The sequence below is a fragment of the Pinus tabuliformis genome, chromosome 7 (genome assembly GCF_031772625.1).
Source record: "Pinus tabuliformis cultivar Carrire ecotype Pingquan chromosome 7, CPIR1, whole genome shotgun sequence".
NCBI lineage: Eukaryota > Viridiplantae > Streptophyta > Pinopsida > Pinales > Pinaceae > Pinus > Pinus tabuliformis.
In genome coordinates, this window is record NC_142293.1 from 284534883 (window position 1) to 284560954 (window position 26072).

Genomic DNA, 26072 nt, shown 5'->3' on the forward strand with positions numbered 1-26072 from the left:
TTCCAAACTTCCATGTAGTATGTACATGATGGATGAATCAGTGCACAATCCTTGTCCTTTTTTTTCAACAGGGGAATCAGTCCTCTTATAGAAGACGAGACGGGTTTAGGCTTTTAGGCAGTTGTTGTTTTGGACCCCTATAGTTTTTGTGCATTAAAAATTTGTTGACTGAGAATCTGTGATCAAAAGTAAAACAGCCCCAGATTTTTAAAAATTGACTTCATGAAGGCAGGATCCATTTTAAGAAGTTGGGATCTGTTTGTTGTCCAAAGGCTCATCCATAAGAGCTTGTAGATCAATCCTGGTGGATACAGAATTATAATAAAAATATATTGATTGATAGAATCAATAAGAATTGATTGAAATATTACAATGACGGCCCCCATTATAAATACTTAGGTGGGGTGCCTTATCACTAATGGACATGTCTTTTTGATAAGACACATCTTTTCATTAACTAATTAAATACTGGAAATGCTATCCCCAACTCCCAGAAACGTCGTTCGGCATTTCAGATACGGAAATGCGTACGAAACGGCTTGGAAACAGCATGAAAACGTTTCCACCATGTTTCACTTTTTCAGAAACGGCCAGCCTGAGACTGGAACGTTTCAAAGGAGTTTCAACAAAATTTGATCCGTTTCCAGAAAATTTGGATATGTTTCCAGAAAATATGGATACGTTTCCAAGTTCCCAGGTTTTCCAGGTTCCAGGCACTTTATTGCAAGAATATATTCCAGGTTCGTTTGTCCAGAGCATGTAAATCCAACTGAATTTTTTGCAGACCTTATATCCACTGATTACAGTTCATGAAAGTGAACATTCATCTTAAAAAAGGATTCATGACATGATAGAGGTATTTTCCAACAAGTTATCTCATTAAGGTGGAAGTACATTGTTCATTTCTGCAAGTTATCGTATACCATCGTGCATCTGGTACTAACTTAAGAAGCACTTGCGTTTTGTAACTTGATAAGTCCATCCATTGTGCAAGTATATTTTGTCTTGTGCATTGTTATTGAAGGCACTAGTCTCTTAACCATTAAATCTTGAAGTGTCTTAAGAATATAATCTATTCAAGATCTCTAATGCACTGTTCATTAATCACACCTGCGAATTAATTATAATCAAGTTCATAAAATAACTAAGTGTATCTCCTAGAGCTTGTTGATTTCCAGCAAGTTTGCCCTCATCCTTTGTAACAAACAATGTTTGTTCTTCAAGCTAAATACTCCGGAAGACTTCAAATATATAAATCTCCATTTAGGATACAAGAGATATATATTAATATGTATGAATAAGAATGATGTTAGAATTGACAGTGAGGGGCTTGCTTATATACCAAGCAAAGTGTCCCATTATGAAGAGTCATGTCTCCTTAGACATGCCTCTTTGTTTAACTAATTATTACTTATTTACATATTATTATGTTTATTATTTATTATTTATATCTATTACTTTTACATAATTATATCCATAACAATGCCTTCCTCTTCAAAAAGCTTTGTCCTCAAAGCTTGTTGATGAAAAGGCTTGATCTCTTTTTCTGCTATGAATGTCTTCTCGTCTCAGGATAGTCATCTTTGTCGATACAAGATGATATGATCCTTGGAGTGATATATAAAATTGCCACACGGAGGAAGGATATGACCATCCTAAATTAATCTTTTGTGAAATCTTTTGATTACTGGAACTTGTGATAAATTGTTATCATTAGACTGAGTTGTGCACACTTCAGTATTCTTCAGAACATAAGTTTGTTGTTTATGTTCCGAGTGACACGGATTTGTAGATTGATTGAGATGTTTGTTCTTGTGATTCGGATGTAGATAAAGAGTTTTTTTGGTTTCCCTTAACATGTGTATGGCTAGATTATGATTTACTTCAGGTTCCAATGTCGTCGAGTTGGTAACAAAATCTTCACTTGGAATTTCCTTTGTCTCAACATCTGAGTGTGTTTTTTCTTTAATTGATGTGTCTTCTTCTTGAGTTGTGATATTCACTGGATCGGTATTCATTCCATTTTCTACAACTTGGACTAAAACAGCTGGAGACTTCGATACTACTTTTTGAAGTTGTTCTAACTTGTCATTTATTGACTTATTGTCATGTTGAAGCTTCTTTATTTGTGTAAGGAGGTTTTGGTTATGATTCCTTAGACATAAAACCTCTTCACTTTCTAATTTGTTGATTTTATTCTTAATAGCCTCATCATCTTTTAAACTTTTGATTTATTCTAAAAAAATGTTTGATTAAGGTTCTTTAAATGTAAATTTTCTTCTTCTTGTCCCAACAAGTCTTTCTTGAGTTCCTTCTTTATGGCTTTAGCTTTCTTGACTTGCTCGAGTAGTTTTTCATTGTGTTCTCTATGGCGCAAAATTTCTTTGTCTTTACTGCAAATGACTTCTTCAAGCTCTTTCTGCTTCTTTGATATAGTTTTTTTATTATCTTGAAACATTAATTCTAAAATACCCTTAGAGTCTTCTGATGCAAGCTTTATCGGCTTTGATTTAATTGTCACATCCTAGAAGGTGGTCATCTTCCTCTTGAAAGGAAACATCAAAATCTTTTTTTCTAAGTTTAACATGAACGTACCCAATTTCTTTAACCAAGTTCGACCCAAAATGATGTCAATTATTGGATTAAACATAATTACGACACGGAATTGAGAGGTGCATTCATAGTGGTCAATTATTACTTGTAAGTCATTAATTTCATATTCCCTTTTGCCAAAAATATTTGTTCTTTCTACTATGTTTGACTCTGGAATTAATAGTTGGTTTGCGAAATTAACATTGATGTAATTTTCCTCGTGACTTGTGTTGATAGTGATATTAATCTCCTTCCCTTGGGTATTCCCTTTTAATGTAATTAATCCACAATCTGCAATTGGAATACTTTTGTAGGAAAATTTTCCTTCCTTTCCTTTTGAATTAGACTCCATTTTCCTTTTTCGAGATGAAATTAGGGTTTTAAAAGCAGCCCCTTTAATCCTTCAAAACTTTCGAGTTGAGCTTTAGGGGTTAATTATTCCTTTCGTGATTTCAAAATACCTCTATTAATATTTCTTAAAAATTATTTGTACCCTTTTTTTTACCTCAACTAAAAAAAGCAGTTTGATGTCCACTTGGGATAGCTCAATTGGCAATGGTCGTGGAAATGAAGTCTCATCGAACCGGAAGTCTTGGGTTCAAATCTTGTGCTATCCCCCAATCGGGGTGAGAAGTTGGACATGATGAAGATGAAGTCCTACCAAACTTACAAAAAAATAAACACTTTGATACTTCCTTAGTCTATTAAACTTTATGTAATGTAAACTTTTATGCTTTTTGTTGACACCTAATAATAGGGATTGGGTGAACAACTATAATTAGTGTAAATAAATAATAGAGAAAATGGAGAGTCATCGGGAGATGAATTGAACAGTCACTCCCTCTTATATATAATAATGAACAACCTGAATGAATAATATGATTTGATTTGAGGAGTTACCTCCTGGCCTGACATGTTATTAGAGCCAGCTCCATTTTTGGCTTCAGGGGTATTCAAACTTGGTGCAAGAAGTCGTAAGTCTATCTTCCTGGGGTATTCAAACACCTCCAAAGCATACCATCTCTATGATGAAGTCAATAAAAAGTTTGTTGTATCTAGAGATGTAATCTTTCTTGAATCATCCAAAACTGACAATGTTGTTGAGCGGCAACTTGATTGCTTGGATAGATTCGCAAATGCAAAATCATTTCAAGAATTTGATAATCAGATTCCACATCTTGAAGGGGGGATTCTTATACTAGATCAACCTGTGGAATCTTCTTCTGAAGCACTCTCTCCCCTGCATGAAACTCCAACAACGGATAATACTTTGAGTGATGTGATTGATAGAATTGGGAGACACAATCTTGATTCAGTCCCAACCAATGTTGCATGAAGTAGGGACGTTTTTTGGAAGCGGGGACGCGGAAGCGTCATTTTCCAAAAATATAGGAAGCGAAGCGTCTGCGGAAGTGTCTGCTATATATATATATATATATATATATATATATATATATATTTGCATTTATACTCGAAACAAACATCCCAAACACCAAATTAGTTGTAGAAGACATGAAAACATGCATATTTTTGCATAAATCAAGATAGATATAGCATCCATTGTACATTAATGATTAATTATTTGAGCATCAACCATTTAGATGCATCAACCATCTAGAATCTATATTCTTCTCCTCTTGTCTAGCCTTTGCCTCTACCTCGATTGTCTAGGGATATTAGTCAACATTGCCCAATTTTGATCAAACTATCTAATTCAAGACTTAAAATATGGTTGAAAAAGCTTAACATGCTTGATCGATGATTTTGACTTGATTGAAAGGTAATTTTTTGCTAAGGGTGTGCCGCGTGACAAAGGAGTTCAACAATTAACACCACCAACACTAGGGTACACATAGGGCTTGGTGCTCTTGATTAAATGCTAATCGCATACCTTCATACTTGATATAATATAATGAAATGCCACAATCCCATTGATCCAGAATTCCTGAAAACTGTTAAGTCTGTTGAATTTTGAATAGGATATGAAATTCTATTTTCTCCATATGAAGTCCAATGAGGCTAGAACCACTCTCAAACATCCTGAGTCATTTCATGGTAATGTTAAAAATTTAAGTAAAAGGATGAAAACTAAAAATAAAGGAGAATGTCACTTTTACTTTAAGAATCTAACATTACCATGAGGGAGCATCTGCTATATTTATATTTTTCTTATATTGTTTTTTGCCTTCATTCCTCACCCTAACCCAAGGTGGACCCACCCCCAACAAGCAAACTCACCTAAAATTAGAGAAAAAAAAAAAAAAAAAAAAAAAAATTGAAAAAAAAACGATTTTCTAAATGCTTTTCCATAATCGTACGAAAGCATACGCTTCGCCCTCCGAAGCGCCACGCTTCGCCCTGCCGAACCACCGTACAAAGCGCCACGCTTCGCCCTGCCGAACCACCGTACGAAGCGCCACGCTTCGCCCTGCCGAACCACCGTACGAAGCGCACTTCGGAGGAAATCTTCCAAAATTTCCAGGAAGCGTCCAAAACAGGCGAAAGCGCGCTTCCGGGGACGCTTCCTGGACGCATCCGCATGGGACGCACTTCGGGCCTTGGAACCGGGGGGGGCGGGCACACTTCCTGCAACATTGGTCCCAACTCAATCAACGGAGCAGCCTGGACCATCTAAGAAAGATCCCCCAAAGTGGCTGACAAAGACACTTGAAAGTGTTTATCCTAATGACGTTGGAAAGACAGGAACTAGAAATTCAAACCAGCAAAATGGAGGTGATGTAGATGACTCTGATTCACCTGTTGATATGGATGTTTCTTATGATTGTGAATTGAATTTATCTACAGATTTTGAACCAACTTCCTTCAAAGAAGCTGCTTCTCATGATGAATGGAAAGAAGCAATGCAAAAGGAGTATGATGCCTTAATAAAGAATGGCACTTGGAAGCTGGTTGATCCTCCATTAGGAACCAAACCAATTGGCTGCAAGTGGGTCTACAAGAACAAGTATAAAGCTGATGACTCACTTGACAAGCACAAAGCCAGGCTTGTGGCAAAAGGTTTTGCACAAAAGGAAGGGGTCGATTATGAGGAGACTTTTGCCCCCACAACAAAATGGGCTACCATCCAGACACTCTTTGCCCTAGCAGCTCAGAACGGTTGGAAAACCCATCAAATGGATGTAAAATTGATTTCTTGAATGGGGATCTAAAAAAGAATGTTTTTATGTCCCAGCCTAAAGGATTTGCTGTGAAAGGACATGAACATAAAGTATGCAAACTTGTGAAATCCTTGTATGGCCTCAAGCAAGCACCGCGAGCCTAGTATGAAAAACTAACTGAGCATCTTCTAAAACTCAATTTCAAACATTATGATCTTGATGATGCAACTTTGTTTGTCAATAAGGGAAGGGAACAATGATGTGATGATCTTTTGATGACAAGGAACAATGAGAGCTACATTGCATCCATAAAGAAGGAATTGAGGAAAGGTTTTGAAATGACTGATTTGGGCTATGTTCATTACTATCTTGGTATTGAAGTAACTCAACATCCAAGGTCCATATTCCTTTCTCAAAAGAAATGCATTGGAGATCTGTTGAACAGGTTTGGCATGACTGAATGCAATCCTCTGACTACCCCAATGGAACAAAACTTAAAGCTCACATCCATTGTAGGAAAAGAATTTGAGGACGCAACAAATTATAGACAGCTTGTAGGAAGTCTCAACTACCTAACTACTACCAGACCAGACATTTCGTTTGGTCTGCTGCAAAAAGAGTTCTAAAATAGTTGAAGGAACTCAAGACTTTGGAATCAAGTATACACAGGTGGGCAACTTCAGCTTGATTGGATACTCTGATTCAAACTTCGATGGAGATAAAGAAACTGGGGTATCTACTTCAGGTTATGCTATGAGTCTTGAATCAGGAGCTGTCTCCTGGAGATCACGCAAACAATCAATTCTACCAGATTCCACAACAAAGGCAGCAGCTGAGGCAGCAAAAGAAATTGTGTGGCTCAGGAAAATTCTTGAAGATTTGCAGGTAAAACAAGACCAATCGACTCCACTCATGATTGACAATACCTCGACAATAAAGTTGGCCAAGAACCCAAAGTTCCATGATCGAACAAAGCACATTAATACAAAATATCATCTGATTCGACATCATGTTGAGGCCAAAACAATCCATCTTCGCCATTGTTCCACTAATGAGCAAATTGCAGACATCTTCACCAAAGCGCTTGAAAGAGAAAAGCTTGAAAGATTCAGAACGATGCTTGGACTCACCAACGTCCCTTCAGATTAAAGGGGGTTGACACCTAATCAGAGGGATTGGGTGAACAATTGTAATTAGTGTAAATAAATAATAGAGAAAATGGAGAGTCATCGGGAAATGAACTGAACAGTCACTCCCTCTTGTATATAATAATGAACAACCTGAATGAATAATATGATTTGATTTGAGGAGTTACCTCCTGGCCTGACACTTTTAATAATATATATATATATATATATATATATATATGAGATTCCTTCACTACATATGGAGCTTCCTTTCACTTTTTAATACCCCACCTTATATAACTTTTATATATATGTGAAGTAGTTTCTTTGAATACCTAAGGTCAAATTTTTAATTTATTTTTTCCTTTACTCTTATAAGAATATGTAGCACTTTTCCTTTTTATTTTTATTAAGAATTGTACTTTTGCTAAATAGACCCCTTTTTTTCCTCTTCATAAAGTACCTTTATTTAAAAAGTAACCATGGCCAATAAAAGGTATTTTCCTTTTATAAAAACTTTTACTGCTTATAAAATCAGTGTTCACTAATTGATGCCAAGTGGATTGTTTTTTTCTCTTTTGGCGTAATCTATGAATTAGATGACTAGTATATATTGTTTCGTATCCAATATAAATTTAACCTGGAAATTAACTTTAAACTAGAAATTAATAATGGTAGTCACGATTTTCAAATTGCTTTTGCATAAAATGTGTATTTTCTTCACTTAGTTGTTTTTTTTAAACTAATTAGTAACCAAGACGTGTGTTGTATGGCACAATGAGATGCATCTTCTTTTTGGCAGTTTAATGACCAAACCTATAGTGGACGTGCGACACATCAGTTGGTCAACAAAGGCAGGTCGTCATGCATGAAAAATGCACGTGTAGTGGTTTGACAAGGATTAGTGAAAATGTGGCATAAAGGGGCATGAAATATTGTGTGGCAGGGCGGTGTTGAAGGGAGAGGCGAGTCGCGACAGTGGTTTTGTGCAAGCGTATTCACCGTTGGAGATGGTTCCAACAAGGAAATGAAAGTTTTAACTTTGTCGACTTGTTTGGGTGGACAATTGAAATTTTGCTGCAGACGGTCACGGTGGACAGGGACGTTGGTGTAGACAGGCCAGCCGGAGCGAAGGTGGCAAGGGGCGGATGGAAAGACGAGCACAGTAGGGAGGAAGGAGGGCATGATAGACTGCGGCCCAGCAAGGTTGTGAAGATGCTGGTTGCGAAGATGGACAGGGACGTCGGTGACTGCTTGAGAGACAATGTCGTTGGCAATGGCAATTTGACTGAAGCGTAATTCTTTGTTGCAGGTTGTCTGTGTGTTTTGGGGAGAAAGCAAGCAGGGCTGCAGAGACCATGTAAGTCGTATTGGCCCCTTTTTTTCTTTTTCCTTTTTTTATTTTTATTTTTATTTTTATTAAATATCTTTATATAATTCTCCCTTTTTTTGGATATATTCTTTTTCTTTAATATATCAATTTGATTTTTTTTTCACTTTTCTTTTATACTTTTTTTCTCTATATTTTTGTTTTATATATATTTGTGTCAATATATATGTTCTCCTTGGCCAAGGGCCTCTGATGAAATCAATAATGGAGAAACTCCAAGATTTTTGTAGCAAAGCACTTCAATTGTGACGACAATAAGGTTGACGAAAGTTTGATGGCCAAAGGCCAGGATCAAGAAAACGTGGCTCTAATACCAATGTAACAAACAAAGTTAGTTCTTCACGCTAAATACTTCAGAAGGTTTGGAATATGTCGATCTCCATTTAGGATACAAAAATATATATTAATATGTATGAATAAGAATGATGTTACAATTGAGAGTGAGGGGCTTGCTTATATACCAAGCAGGTGTCCCTTTATGAATGGACATGACTACTTATTTACATTATATTATGTTTATTGTTTATTAACTATATTTATTACTTTTACATAATTATATTCATAACATCCTTTCACCTTCAGGGACTACCACCCTTAGTTTGCCTAGGAGATAGCTAGAACGAAGAGGGCAGGGATCAGAGTGACAGCCTCTGTCCTGAGTGTTGTCGCTTACCTATATACTTTGGACGACAACAGGGCCCATGCTCCTAATGAAAAGCAAACACATCAACATCTCCAGACTCCTGCTACTCTCAAATTGGCTATAGTGAAAATTAAATAAAGATGTAACTAATTTGTAACTAATTTTAGAAAAAGATGAAACTAGACTATCTAAAACTAGGATATCGTAATTTCCTGTGTAGGAAAAGATTGCAGATCCCCACTTATTTTGCAAGATTTCATTTTCTATTTCAATAACAAGAACTTATTCCATGTAAAATGCTTCCTGCATAGAGAAACTTGGCTGTCTCCGGACCATCTGCAGATAGAGTCATCACCTATTTTCCTGAGATGTCAAGGGAATTCGTAGAGAGTATATTTGAAAACATATGTACTACCTTAACTCTACCAAACCGATTCAATTATCTGACAGAAAGGAGCATTCAAGTAGCAAAATGTCATATGCAAAAAGCGCTTGAAACTAAAGTGCAGGACATCCGTAAGAAGTGACCTCAGTGAGAATTTCCACAAAAATGAAAACAAAACCTCAAACCAAAAAATACAACTATGTGAGGAAGTACTGATGATCCTCCTGCCCATTACAAGCATGGATTTCTTAATTTGCAAAGAAAACATCAAAGATATCTGCCAGCTCTCATTTCAGTTCCTGAAAATCTGAAACAAGAATTAGCTTCAAGGTCATCTTCCAACACTTTCCATTCTTTGGTATAGATGAACAGAACTGTTTAAATCAGCGAATATTCCTATGATCAAAATAAAGTCAATGCAGCAAGAAAAATTAAAGCAGCCGTGCATAAGCCATACCAATAACTCTAATGACATTATGCACTGATTTTTACCTTTTATCTCTTGGAACAAAGACCAATTCATCTTCAAGATTGGCCCAGTGAGTGTACTGATATACAGCAATCTTGCTTGGTCCATTAGCACTTGAAACAAGTTTGACATCATTGATCATATCTATAAATGCACCCTCCTTTTGCCATATGTCTACAATAATGCTTCCAGACAACTCATTTGCTTCAGGATAAGAACTTGAATCAACATGAATTTCACCACTAAGTAGATATTTTTCACCAGTCAAATATATAGGCTGCCAAGCAAACACACTTAATAAATTTCGGCTGAAATATAGAAGGCCAAGAACAACGCATAAATCCATGCTGACTTGTAAGAAAGTACTCCATTAGAGTACAAAGCACTTGGATCAGGAAGCCATCAAATTTTAAAAAGAAAACAACTTTTTGACAGCAAAGAATCAAAAGGTCAAAACACGCACCTTAAGGTTCAATGCATTGAATTCTAATGAAGACATTCCAAAGAAAATGCACGAGTTCAAGAAATGAAGCATGTGCACACCAGGAGCTTCTAAGCAGATTTGCTGCCATCCTTTCTGTGATTCCAGAAAATACCTTGTAAGAATGTTGTAACGTATCTAAATCCATCTTATCAGATGACTCCAACTAAAGGCAATCTAAGTTTCAATCTCAAGTATGGTAAAACAGAATACCTCAATCAACAAATTAATGGGTTCTTTGTTTGGCTGTATGATGTAAGAAGCCACAGGATGAGTAGACATAATACGCAACCAATAGCCTTTTTGGATAAACGCTATCTCCGTATGATCAGAAACACCAACATTGACATCAATAACCTTTCTCTCCCAACACCAGTCATCATCCCAGTCTAACAAATCAGATGAAGGTCCATGTTTTACCTGGAAACAACAGAATCAAACATTTGTGCACAAAAATTGGAGGACAATGCACTGGAGAAAATATAAATGAGATGAAACAAACCATAATCACAGCCTACATGCACAGAATACACATTCTTTTAAAGTGCATGTCCCACATATTTCCCACATGTTAGACACCGTCACACAGGACGTGTGCCCTAAATAGTAAATAGGGTGTCTTGTTTCCTAGGTTTAGGTTGTTTTTACAGTTTGGTAATAAACAATCACAAGAGAAATCACAATCGCTTTTAAGATTTAGATAAGATAGTTTCATTTCTCACATCCCCTGTTGTGGATCTCTTCAGCCAGGGCTTTCCCCCATTATGATCCCAACACATCATCCACTTGATTTTAAATCAGCAATAGTTCAGATCCAAACAACTACAAAACCATCACGATCAGGCACACTTTTGAAAACTCTATGCCGCTGCTGTAAATTTTAAACCTTTAAAATAATGCAATTGTAATGAACAAAGTTCGTATACTCAGCAAAACTACTTCAGAAGATCTGAAATATATAAATATCCATGATAGGACAGATAATATATAATATAAGAATATTTGAATACAAGTGAGATGATTACAATGAGGATGAGGGCCTGCTTATATACCTAGTCAGGTACCTTTTCACAACGGTTATGACCTTAGGGACATACCTCTTCATTACTAACTATTTAGTTAATTAATCATTATTATGATTATTATTTACATTATTTTTTATTATTTTACTATAAATTAAATTCATAACAGCAATGCATAGACAGATTCTTCATAAACGGAAAAATAAAACAATGGAATCACATTTTACACAGGATAATGCTGGAAACCCAAACTGGGAAACCAGTGAACTGTTTAGAGCAGCACCTCTATTTTTTTATGATCAATCAACTTCATTGTTTACAATACAGTATATAGGATCCCAGGATATCCAAAAGCCCTAATCCATTAAACCAGATTAGATTTCAACCTTAATTTCTTAACCAGAATTAGAAGACCATGGGCTGAACCACATTGTACCATAAAACCGCAAAAAGCGAAAACTGTGTGCCGAAAACCACCAGAATGGATGCAAAAGCCACCCAAAAAGAATTTTCAAGGCCTCCACTCCCCAATTACTTCCTCGTTATACCCGATGTTACAAATTGCATGTGTAACTAGTCATGCATATAATACATACTGAACAACTACTCTAAATATGTGGATATCGAAATATTTCGAGAGGAACACATGTAGGGCTATAGGGAAAGTAGGATTCTACCAAATGCTCAATCACATTTTTACAATCATTCTTATTATTGAGAAGGCTAGGCAGCAACCTTCCAAAGTTTAATATTCTTTTATAAGGCTAGGCAGCAACCTTCCAAAGTTTAATATTCTTTTACAAGGCTAGGCAGCAACCTTCCAAAGTTTAATATTCTTTTACAAGGCTAGGCAGCAACCTTCCAAAGTTTAATATTCTTTTACAAGGCTAGGCAGCAAACTTCCAAAGTTTAAAGTTGTTTTGACTCCATATTGAGAGCATCTCTACTCCAAAGACTGAGACATTGATTTCCTTGAGTGCTCAATGTGTTTGTCTTCACGCTACATGAGAAAATAGCAGGAAAGATATGTACATGTTAGGGTTCTTTTGACTTCAGCGAGAGCACCATTGGAACTAAATACAGTTGCCCTCTATATCCCATTATGTTCAGAACCTACACCGATATGCTATAAAAGTTTCTCAGGAAAAGCACTCATGCAAATGATAGTTGCATCTTGTTACCATACAACCCCACACTCAAATATGTAAAGTCCCAACACCTAAGTGAGGACTTGTGAAACTAGAAGGTTGGCCACTATCACCTCACCAACTCTTCTGTACATTTTAGACAAAGGATGGGCCTTGTTGCCACCTCGCTTGCACACCTAGATTAGTGTGGGAAAAATCTTTAACCCCACAAGGTGTGATCTTGGTGGAAGACTAAGAAAATGGGTTGTCACCTAATCCCAACTCTTTTTGTTAAAATTCTCTCCTAGTTAAGCTAAGGGGGGTGGTCCCTAAAGAAGGTTAATAAGATGAAATGTGATATTCTAGGAGACTAAAGTTAAATGAGATATTTATCAAAGATACTTGATTCCAAGATGTAAACAAGCATACAATATATGAGCAATATTCAGTGATATATTCAAAGTGTAGACTAGTGCTTTCAAAGTAAATGAAATGCTTGCTCAAAATGAAATTCAAAATACAATCATAAACAATATTGCAAAGTCAATGTTAGACCAGATGAGCATATAAATATCACTTGCAACTAGAAAGGAAATAGTACTTACAAAGAAAATGCTCAAGTAACAAGAGATAATGACATCAATTAATCATGAGCAGCTGAGCTAGATAATCATCAAAGCAACAAGTACATGGGATAATAAAATTGCAAGTAAAGTAAAGTTGTGATGTAGAGGTGCTCTTGGTTTACTGTATTAGTAGTATTCTAAAGCAAGTTTCAATTTAACTCCATTCCCTAGACCTCACCTTCAACCAGAATTTGGATTTCACAGTGAGGAGTCAATAGGGGTGGAGGGCCCCTAATGTCTATACAACCAACTTAAGTTGTAGGTTAATTTTAGAGACGCAAATTAATACAAAAATGCCTAGGTGAGATGTTTCACTGAATGTTGTTGCTTCCAAAAAGGTATTGGTGCCTGAAAATAATAGACAATGCTTAAGTAAACAATATCAATATCTTCAAATGGAAGTGAAAGTGAAACAATTAGTCCAATGTAGTTCCACAAGTTCCAAATAAATTGCTTTGCAAGTAAATAAAATCAATGCCAAATTGCTTCAATGGAATGACACAAGAATGTTCAACAATGATCAAAATACCACATAGATATAAATTGACAACTAAGTTGCAGGAAACGTGGCCCTAGGGGGCGTTTCGCCAGGGGAAACGAAACAAAACGCGTTTCCCCGTACCGTACGGCCTGGAAACGCGTTTCCGGCCGTACGGCCACGTTTCCCGAAACGGAAACGTGGCCATACGGCCGGAAACGCGTTTCCAGGCCGTACGGGCCACGTTTCCCCCAAAAAAACATTTGTTTTTTAATTTTTTTTCTAATGTAGATCTCTTACATTTGTTTGCCCTAGTGTTGATATGCAGTTCATGGTAATGTTAAATTCTTAAAGTAAAAGTGATATTCTCCTTTATTTTTCATTTTCATCCTTTTACTTAAATTTTTAACATTACCATGAAATGACTCAGGATGTTTGAGAGTGGTTTCGCCGTCATTGGATTTCATATGGAGAAAGTAGAATTTTAGATCTTACTCAAAATCCAGCAGACTTATCTGTTTTTTAGGATTTCAGGATTGGGGGGATTTCAATGTTTCCATTGGATTTTATCATGTACTAGGGTATGGAACTTGTATTTAATCGAGAGAACAAAGCCCTCTATGCAGGGGAGACTCCCAATAATCAAGAGAATGTAGGGTACTAGGGTATGAAACTTGCATTTAATCAAGAGCACTAAGGTCATTCGACTATGTAGGAGGAGACTCCCAATCAACCACGAGACAAAATATTAGAAATTTCTCGTGGCTGATTTTGGATATTTCTATTTTCATTATGTGATTATTCATGAGTAAATGTGATGTAAATTTAGATACTTATAGTCTATGCATTGACAATTGACAATTTTATCATAATGTAATAAATTAGAATGTATCATATATGCTTTATGATTGCACATATTTCTTAAATTCCTAATATATATATATATATATATATATATATATATATATATATATATTCGCGTTTCCCCGTTTCCAAAATTTGGGGAGGTCGCGTTTCGTATCGCTTCCCGTTTCAGAAACTCGTACCCGTTTCCCTGTTTCGTGCAACCTTGATTGACAATGATAAAGCAATGTATTTAAGAAACTTATGAAAATAATGTATATGGATAAATGAACTAGTTCAAGCTTGCCAAATGAATATAAGATATTTGCTTGCATCAAAGGAAATATTGCATGTGTTGTAGTATACAGCTCAATACAAGTATTCAAGAAATGAAAATGGCAAACATAAACCAATCCCAAACTTATGCTAAAGTGAAAATGGATGAGTGTTATGTTAAAAGACTAACCATGTATGAGTGAGCTTAGTAAATGAGATTAGCAGAGAAAACTAGAAAATCTAAACTAAAGAGATTAGTCCACCCACAAGCAAAGATCCTCCCTCTAAATGGGGAGAAGGGATACCATGGGAAAAATCAGAAGCTCTCTCACAAGAAAAAATTATCTTTTTATTAGAGATTGGTCACAAAGAGAGAAAAGAAGAGTCTTTTGAGAAGACTGTCCAAGGAAACCAAAGGAGTCTTATACAACATGCCACTTTCAAGGGTTAGATCTCTTCTTTAACAAGTGAAAGCTATAAGAAAGTCTTGCCAAAATCTAAAAACACAAGAGACTAATTTGCAATAGTCAAAACAGCCATAAGAGGGTTGTTATCAGCTCAAAGGAGAGAGGCTAGGCTCCTCTAGCCCACGGCCTAGTGAGAGTATAGTGTTACCCTCAAGGTGGAACTCAACTTTGCATGAAATGAAGCCTCCAATGCCCATGGCCTCCTAGAATATTAGTCTCAAACCCAAGGTCTTGCAAAAAACTTGTTAAACGTCTTAAACAATACTTCCCACAAGCCATCACAAAAACAAATTAGTGATGGTTGCAAGACAAATCAAGTGTCAGCTATGAAACAAGTTTAAGAAAAATGAAATGTATATATACAATATAATCTACAAGGGTTAAGTTAAAGAGTATGAGTAAACTCTACTATTTGTTTAGCCATCACTATTAAGTTTAGGTATGTTCTATGCTTGGAGCAATTTATTTCAATTTTCATAGTTAGCTCAATATCTTTTCCAGATTAGCAATCACATCAGCATTAAAGTAAACTGCAGATAGAATATAAACATAAATCGCAGAAGACAAGCTAAGACAAGAGGACACAAGATGTGGCGCTAGCTAGGGACAAACTCCAATGTGGGTAAACCCTTTATCAATTATTCTTATATGTTCTTCAATAGTTCGGCAAAGAGAGAGATAGAGTACATTTACAATAGAAGTCAACACTTTGACTTGTCTAGATAAGAGCATAGATCATCTCTAAGAAGATGATACATGAGATTAGTTGAAGACATGCTACTTCAATTGATTCTCCAAGGTGACTCCTTCACCTATCATTGTGTTGCATCTCGTCATCATGCTACACCCCATTGTGCTGCACCATGCTGCACCTGTCATCGCACCACTGGACCTCATGACTGATGCACCTTATGTTGCATTGTTGTCCCATGTGCCATTATTGAACCATGTTGTCTGTTATGAATATAACATAATCAGTATTTGATTATTTAATATTTACATTTATTTTATTTATTTACTTGTTATATTCATAACAAGTAAATAAATGTAAATATTAAATAATCAAATATTGATTATGTTAAATAGTCATGAGTTGAGTGAAAAGGCACGTCTAAAAGACATGCCTAATCATGAAAGGTCACCTGCCTGGGTATAAAGTAGGGCCTCATTGTAACATTCATCATCACTTATACAATTTTATATATTAATAAATTATTATTATTAAATACCTCGTGTATTTTTACATTCAAGTCCCCAAGCTATCGGTTTTCTTGCTTCAATATCAGTTTTTATGTTTCAGGGACCAATTACATGGGATGGGGAGTCATTCCTGACTATCCTCAGCTGCTCTCTTTGCGTGAGATTCGAAATTTGCAGGTGGCTAAAGAAGGGTTTCAATCAAAAATCATTGCCATTCTCTCGATCGTATCTAACCATTTAAAATTCAAGCACATTTTTATGGTTCTTGAATACTTTAACATGGCAAACCCCATAGTTTTTTTGTCAACCGATCTGAAAAACACATCTGTTATTTTACAGACCTTCTATTTTGCCAACATTATTGCTGGTGATATCACTTTGCTTGTCCAAATGAACAAAGGACTTGTTCAAGGGCTTGTGCAGCTTTTTATTTATGTTCTAGGTTTGGTCAAGAAGAAGGACTGCATTGGCATTGTGGGGTACGCCTGTCAGCCTCTCCATGTGCCTCTCTTTCTCATCGATCAGCTCGTCAATAGCGACCAATTATTGCTTCAACAACCAACATTGGTTTTCAATATTGACATGAATTTTCCATTGGAAATTGACACCTTCCACTGCCCTGCATTGCCCCTTTTCTGTGTCACAAGGGCTTTAGAATTCCATCCCAAAAACCCTGTTGTTGTGTTCCAACCTCCCACATTTACCTCAACCACCTGCAGCATCATAATTCAACTGGTGTTGGGTCTCCACTCCGCTCCTGCTGCGCAACGCTATACAACACGCCCGGCCATGACAAAGTTAAAACACTGTGACATTCCCTGCCATCAAGCAGTGTACCCGGTCGAGAGGTCAAACGACGTGCCCGGTCAAAAGGTCAAGAAGTCTTTACAATGTGGCGTTATTATTTCGTTTGATACACCGTGGTCTCCATTACGTTCGATACACCAGAGCATTCATATATATATTACATTAATTCACCGCAATCTATATTCACGGTATGATTTAGTTGATATTACTCGACGAGCCAAATCAGTTAAAAAGGTTGTGTCCCTCTGCCATCAAGCGTCCTGTCCTCCGTATAAACTGTGCATCAAACGTTGCAAGTCACTGGTTAAACGATGCTTCAAGCTCTACAAATCACGGATCGAACCGTTCTCAGGTTACGCCAAGTCAAACAACAAAATAATTACATAATACTCTATAGTTCGTAAATCATATATATCTAATAAATTATATAATTATATTAATTATAAATTATAATTATATTAGTTATAAATTATAATTATATAGTTTATAATTTAAAAAAAATGATTAATTTAATTATTACAAATATATATATATATATTATTTATAAAAAAAAAAAAAAAAAATATATATATATATATATATGTGAAAAAAATAAATTAGAGTTATTTAAAAAATAAAAATAAAAAGCCAAGGGAATATTACTACTGAGCTACATGATGAGAGGATGATCAGATTATATACATCGAGACAATAGACACTAAGTGAAGAAAATCCACAACCTTAAAGCTTTGAGGACAAAGCTTCCGAAGGAAGGGGCTATGTTATGAATATAATTCATAACAAGTAAATAAATAAAACAAATGTAAATATTAAATAATCAAATACCGATTATGTTAAATAGTCATGAGTTAAGTGAAAAGGCACGTCTAAAAGACATGCCTAATCATGAAAGGTCACCTGCCTGGGTATAAAGTAGGGCCTCATTGTAACATTCATCATCACTTATACAATTTTATATATTAATAAATTATTATTATTAAATACCTCTTGTGTATTTTTACATTCAAGTCTCCAAGCTATCAGTTTTCTTGCTTCAGTCTCAATTTTCTTGCTTCAGTATCAGTTTTTATGTTTCATTGTCATACAGCATGTCTCATGCGCTTGCAGCACCATGCTTGCCACAATTGGTCATGCTTGTCATGCTACCATGTTGTCCATGTTTTCCATGCTACACCATGCTTGCTACTGTCCATGCTTGCTACTGTCATGTCACAGCTACTGTCCCACTTTGCTGCCATGTCATAGGTGTTGTCCCACTTTGCAGCTGTTGCACAATGTCATTGTTGTCCTATGTCATAGGGTTGTCCCATCATAGTTGTTGTCCCAACATAGTTGTTGTCCATAATGACATTGTTGTCCCATCATTGTGATGTCCCAACATTTTGGGCAGCACCATGTAGCACCGGCTACAGCTATCCCATATATATTTGCACTGGTGTACTAGTTTCCTTGCTATCCCATGCATATATCCATCAGTCCAAAAATAGCCCTCAATTTTACTGCATGCTACTGTTGATTTCTGCCTAGGGTTATGTGCATGTACTAGTCTAGTTAGGGCATACCAACTAGCCTAACGTATAGGAAAAATACCCTTGTTTGCCTTGTTGTCCTTAGAGGTGACTGCGGCCTGGTTAGGAGGTCTGTTGTAGGTCTCTTGTCCATCCAAACTTCATCTCCCAATTGTTTTTAGCAGTCCCTCACTGCGGCCCTATAAATGTGTCACTAAAACTGCCCACAAATCAGTCCTATGACTATGGTTGCCCTTCCAACAGTCCTTTATTGTTGCAGCATGATAACAAGGGAACTCACCCCTTCTCCAACACTTCGAACCCCTCCAAACAACGACTAAGACTCCTGCTCAATACGCTTTCCACACAGCCCTTCCACGTTGTCTAGGGTAGCCTCCTAATGTTGCGGCTAGGGCATGGTAATGTCCTCCTTGACTACGTTTTGGTAGGGACCAGCGTATAGGGTTGTAGGCTTCCTTCCAGATAACGTTTAGGGCTTCTCTTTCATGACTGTGTCCTCTAGATTAGGGCAGCGTATTCCTTCTTCTTGACTGCGGCTAGGGCAGCCTCTTTTCTTCCAACGTCTAGGGCTTCCACTACTAGATTTCTCTTCCACTAAAACCCAAGACAAGTGGAGAGAAATCAAGATAGAACTGTGTGAGAAATAACACTCAAGTCATCTCCTTTTATACTAAAATGTTGAGCACATGTGGGGTTTATTTGGTTGCTACCCGACCTTGATGAATTGGCTTATAACACAAATAAATTCATAACTCCATGAATACTTATCGAAATCGGATGATCTTTAGATCAATCCTACACCTCTCGATGAGAGGGATCCAAGAAAAATATCAGCTGCCATAAGTAAGATGAACCACATGGAGTTTGGCCCTAGTTTCCAATTTTAACAATCACCAAGCTCTAAACTAACAAAATTATAACCAGTGTTGCACACATCGCGATCGGGATTTAATCGGCGCCGGGAAAAAAGCGGAAAAAATCGTTAAAATCGGGAAAAAATCGGAAAAAAGCGGGAAAAAATCGTTTGGCACAAAAATATTCATTTTTTTTCATTTTTTTTCAATTTTTTTAATATCTAAACCATCTACAACATAAAATAAATACATTGACACATAAATATGATAAAAAAACTAATATATAAGATGTTTAATATCATTTCTAGCGCTAAAATCACACATAACATTGAATCATGTCCTGAATAGTAAGTCCCAACTCAGCCTCAAAATATCAACAAAAAATATGATAATGTATCTCATCATGTCATAATGTCATATACAATAAAATGAAAGTCTAATCCTATTGATTTCCTCTGCCCCTCTTGCGAGAAAATGCCACAGCTTTCCCTTTCCCTCTAGATGTAGATGCTGGTGCCCGTGCAGGTGGAAATGGCAGTGGAGTCTGATGTGATCTAGACGTTGAAGAACTAGAAGTAGGAGCTATAGGAGGTAGACCACGTCCTCTACTGGTGGCAGGGGTAGCCCGGGCAAGTGGTGTCACCTGGAAACATTACAATCTCCCAATCCTGAAATCCTGAAAAACTGATAAGTCTGCTGGATTTTAAATGAAATCTAAAATTCTACTTTCTCCATATGAAATCCAATGAGGCTGGAACCACTCTCAAACATCCTGAGTCATTTCATGGTAATGTTAAAAATTTAAGTAAAAGGATGAAAATGAAGATTAAGGAGAATGTCACTTTTACTTAATGAATAGCATATCCATACTAGGGCCTAGACTTGATCATTAAGCTACCCCACTCAAAAATTATTTGTTTCTTTCAAAAAACATTGCATGAAAAAACCCAAAAAAAGTTATAAAACTATGCTGTCCTGATCCCCCACGATTTTTTCGTTAAAAATCGCGCTTTTTTCGAAAAAATCGCGATTTTTTGAAAAAAGCGCGATTTTTTCAGTAAAAATCGGCAAAAAAAAAGTAGGCGATTTTTTCGTATAAAAATCGCGATTTGATCGGCAAGATGAAAAAATCGCGATTTTCCGATAAAATCGCGATTTTATCGCGATTTTAACAACACTGATTATAACAATGAAACACAAGGTTTTGAGAGTGAAACACGAGAGTCCTTGCTCACAGGGACTTTCCAATTGCAGACACATTTAAGTGCACAAATAATATATATTATTATTCAAATACTCAGATGATGATTTACAATTCCTTGGGCGGTTCGCCTTTATAGGCATTGACTGGCCACAAGGACTAAAGATCGTGTCCTTTGACATATGTGCCCTTTCATAATTAATGGGCAATTCATTTAACAAATTTCTTAATTATTAATATTTAAGAATTTATTATTTTTATTTAATTATGAAGATTTATTCATAACAGAGGGATGAATTTTAAATGGATTTTTCTTCAAATATGAGCCAAGCCCGACAATCCTTGCAAAACAAATCAAAAGATGAGGTCTTGAGAATTAACGAATGTGGATTCTCTTTCGAATACTTTCAAGAATGGGTTGGTTCCTCCAAGAACTTTACCTCATGCTCGAAGCTTGATCCATGGAAAAATTTTCTACACAACTTCACGTAAACAAATGAGATCCATATGGGTTTAATCACATGCAATGATGAGAAAATTTTAGAGATATATTGGAAGATCAACTAAAGCATTCTCTATCTAGAGTGAGTAAATAAGCCTCATGCCAATGTAAGATACTTATACATCAACACAACCTGAAAAGCATAATGGAAATAATAGCATAATGAAATGAGCTTTAAAATGAAAGCAAATGTTCAAGATATTACGATACACGATGAGAACACCTCAAATGTGACCTGAAATTTTTTCACTGATATTGCAAAATACACAGCAGCAGAGCTTCCGCAAGCACAAGAGCTCATATCAAGATTACATAATGGGAGCCCAATTGCCCAATCTATAGAGAAACTGGAGAAGATTTCAATGTAAACCCTTTTGATTTGGGGTAGCATCGAATGTGCTCTAGCCATGAAAATTGGTGGAGAGGCTAAAGCACATGCAATCTCCAAGACCCGGAAATGGTTTGGGCAGATTCTAACCGGTTTGGAAGATATTTTAATAATTAATATTTTTAATGGAGTTCTTAAGTCTAAACTTAAGTAAAATAAAATATTAATGGGTATTAATATAAAACTGGGTTAGAAGGTTCCAAAAGTCATGGATCAAGCCAAATCTAATCTTAATCGTTGATTAGAGAATTAATCTCAGCCATCGATGGACCAACGAGAAAAGTATAAGAGGAGGCTTGCGGGTCAGTTGGAGAACACGCCAGAGTGATCAGTCATTCATTTTGCTAGAGCGGGATTGCTAAGCAAAAGTGAATCAGTGATCAGTAGCGAGGGGCAGTGAATACATAGCAGAGAGGCAGAGTTAGTACCCGAAAGACAACGTAGAGCTCGGAGAGTTTGACGCAGAGGTCGTTGGGTGCTACACAGAGGTAGCTAGGAGTTGCGCAGAGCCAGGAGAGGCCAGCATGGGTGACGCAGAGGGCCTAAGGGCTAACACAGAGCTTCAGTGGTTGCGAGAGGCTAGCAAAGCTGACACAGGGCCAAGAGGTAGCGTTGGGAGGAGTTTCGTGGGGCAGACTGGGTGTTGGTGAGCCGGGAACTATGATGCAGTCCCTATCAGAGTGACGCAGAGCAGTGGAAGCTACAGTTGTTGTTGTGGGATCGTTCATTCGGTGATTAATCAGCTAGAATATCTGTCTCCGAGGAGAGGTACTATTGCTGAGGGCATTCTCTGTTGGGAGAGCCATTTCTGGCACTCTAGTTGTATTCTGAAAACTACATAATAATAAAACCCTCTGAATAGCTACACCGATTTTCCCGCATTGGATTTATCCGGGGACATTGGTCCAAAAATAATGGTGTCACTTGTTTGTTTGTTTTCTTTCAGTTGATGGTCTGTAGATGTTGATATTGTACTTGTGTTTATTTTCAGTATTTACATGGTAAATAACTTGTCAAGTAATTAAAAAAGTAGGAACAAATAAACCAGATAGTACAAGAAGAACTCCTAACAGGTTAAACTTAGAAATTCCAACAAACCCCAATGCCAACTGGAACATGGTGGAAATCGCAAGGAAAAATCGAATTTGATGTGTGGAGCTCTAATACCAAGTGTAGAAATCGAATTTCCTCATGCTTATATGCAAAATTGATGGGATTCCATGTGCATAGATAAGTGGGTGAGAAAGGTCCCATGAATTTCTCAAGCCAAAACGTTTAGAAGGCACCATTGTAAATCGATCTTCCAAACAATTGTGCATATCTCCTTTTCTTAATTGTGTGTAGCTCCTTTTCTGATGATATTTGAACTTTAATGGTACATGAACTCTCTGACATATCCTCGGGATGGACTCATTAAATCTTCAAGTATATTTCAGTGGTCAATAGGCCTAAGTCAAGAATGGCTTCCCTATGATTACTAACCTCACCTCATGTAGTATGGAATGGAAGTAAAAAGAGTTTAGCAACAGATGCAACAAAAAGGAAAATATGGGTTAATATGGTTTAGAACTTAGGGAATTATGATAAAAAAAGTATCGTGTGCCTTATAGGAGATGGACTAAAGTGACGTGTTAAATGTTGAGAAATTGATGCTAGTAGAATTAGGGTTAGATTTCTCTTTCTTGATAATTACTTGTGAATTATGTTGTCTTCTTTTACTTATTTGTTATATTATATTTCATCAAGCAAATACCAAATTATGTGTACATGAATATCACAAAAACACAAGACACAAGATGTAGGAACTATGCCAGGGAAAAACCCCTATCTAAGGGAAAACCCTATCAAAAATCCCTTCCTTCACTAGTTTTTCCTGAGACACTTTAACCTAGACACAGACCTCCTCCACACCAAGTCAGCCTTTCCTTCTTCGATCCAACCCTTGACCTAGCAACCGCAATACTTCGACCCCAGCAACTTCGACTTGGCAACAAGAAGCAACAACTGGCAACAGTAGCAACTTCGACTTTGACAAAAATACTTCGATCTCCTAAAGTAGCCCACATGAGAGAGAGAGAGAGAGGGAGAGATCACAAAACTTCAATTTTGTCCTTCCCTTCCTTCTTGACCGAGTTCGCACTCCTTTTAGCTTCTTTCTTGAACTTCGCACCTTTCCCATCTCTTTCTTGGATATCGAACTTGTGAGAGAGAGTGTGTCCAAATATATAGGCTTTTGGTGAGGTCGAATTGCCTAGTTGAGGCCGACTTGATCTCCTTGAGGCCAACTTGGTATGGAGGTTACATAATTCATCTCTAACTGAAAAATAATTATTTTTATATCGTTCAAAAGCCCAAGGAGGGTCTCATAAAATATATAATGATTCTAATGACTCAATATTAATCCTAGGAGTCCACAATAGGGACTTTGACTAATAAAAATGATGACCCAAGCATGAAAGCCATGCTTTAATAAGTCATTGTAACAATAATAAAAATTCTTTTGATAAATACATTTATGAAGACCGAACCTAGTTACATTGTTCAACACTCCCTCTTACTAGGGAGGTATTCATAACAAGTACAAGGAAGATCTGAAACTATATGAACTAGGAAGAGTTTAGGCACCACAATGCCATGGACTAGATTCCTGACCAATGCAATCTATCCATGGTCTCTCAATAGTTTAGGCACGACAATGCCATGGACTAGATTCTTGACCAGGGAAATCTATCCAAGTGGGACTAAAATGGACTAAAGCTTTTAGCCTCTCTAGGTACCATCAAGCTTACTTGCTAACCATCAACCTAGGCATCTAGGTGTGTATCCGACATCAGAGCTCTATGACCAATGCCACCTTCCCTACTTTGAGAACTAGACATCAACACATAGTGTTGGTCAGATGTCCTCCCAGACAATGTGTCTCACACACAAAGCCTCAACAAATCTCTTCCAAACTTTTATCATCATCAACAAGAGTAGCAATATCAACTAAACCAAGCATGCTTCTAAGATATTCAAACTTCTTATTAGGAAGAGACTTTGTTAGTATATCAACTACCTGATCATTTGTCGGGACATATTGTAGCTTCAAGATCCCATCCTGCACCAAGATCCTAATGTAGTGGAACTTATCGTTGATATGCTTCGTCCTAGCATGAAACACGGGATCTACATACATCTTGATACAACTTTGATTATCAAATTTTATCACAGTGGGACCTAGAGGCTTCTCGAGCAAATCTGTCAGAAGCTTCCTCACCCATATAGCTTGCTTTCCTACTTCAAATGCAGCCACGTACTCTGCTTCAGCACTACTCCAAGCAACGGGATCTTGTTTTCTACTCATCCATGAGATCATGGCAGATCCCAAACTAAAGCATCCACCTATAGTGCTTCTTCCATCGGTCTCATTGCCACTCCAATCAGAATCTATGAAGCTAATCAGCTTGACTTCCTTACTATTGTACTTTAGGCAGTAATGTATCGTGCCACAAAGATATCTCAATATATGCTTGGCAGTTATCCAGTGATCATGACGAGGCTCCAACTGAAACTGACTAAGAATGTTCACAGTAAAGCATATATCTGACCTAGTATTTACCAGATACATCAAAGAACCCACCAACTGACAATATGAGGTAGGATCCACGAGACTTGGGCAAGATCCCCTCAACTTCTTGAGATTAGTGATCATAGGAGTAGTCATGGGCTTAGAATCCATCATCCTAAATTTCTGTAACAACTTGATGATATAATTTCCTTTCCCCAAATATATATCCCCAAGATTTTTCCAGACTTCCAGACCTAGGTAATAGTGCATCAGCCCTAGATCCTTCTTCTCAAATTCATCTACCAACATCTTCTTACATTCTTGTATTCTTCTCTCCACACCTGTAATGAATAAATCATCCACATATAATAGAATAATGATTGGCTCATTATTCACAACCTTGAAGGAGAGATTTGGATCAACAAAACTCTTCACGAACCCAATTCTTAGAAGGTATGCATCCATTCTTGCATTCGATGCCCTAGAAGATTTCTTCAAACGATAAGGGGCCTTCTTGACTCTACAGAAATGTGTATCTTTGTCATTTACTTCAAAGCCTTCGGGTTGCTCAATGTATACTTCCTCATCGATGGTTCCATTCAAAAATGTTGTATTCACGTTCATTTGATGGATATTCCGTCCCATAATAGCAACCAATGAAACCAAAGATCTAATGGTAGTATACCTTGCAGTGGGTGCAAAGGTTTCTTCATAATCTATGCCTTCCTTTTGAGAGAAACCCCTTGCAACAAATTTGGCTTTGTATTTGTCTATACTTCCATCAACAGCGTGTTTGATCTTGTAGATCCATTTGAGGTGACAACCGATTTGTCACTAGGACTAGGTATGATTTCCCAAACCCCATTCTTCATGATGGATTGATATTCTTCCTTCATAGCTTTCTTCAATACTTCTTGATGAGCAGCTTCTTCAAATGTAGATGGTCCGTTTTCAATTAGTCTTGTCATATATGCAGCATATCCAGAATACCTCTTC

At 36.9% G+C, this 26072-nt stretch overlaps 1 protein-coding gene across 1 annotated transcript in view; it reads right to left on the bottom strand.

Moving 5' to 3' along the window:
- LOC149246976 (Carbohydrate-binding-like fold) overlaps positions 1-26072 on the bottom strand; it is a 312430-nt gene that overhangs the window by 74185 nt on the left and 212173 nt on the right. The window contains exons 17-19 of the mRNA XM_089458086.1: positions 10420-10626; positions 10189-10302; positions 9749-10002 (exon numbers count right to left, since the gene is read on the bottom strand). Of these exons, the coding sequence (XP_089314212.1) occupies positions 9749-10002; positions 10189-10302; positions 10420-10626 (575 nt within the window). The remainder of the gene's footprint in view (positions 1-9748; positions 10003-10188; positions 10303-10419; positions 10627-26072) is intronic.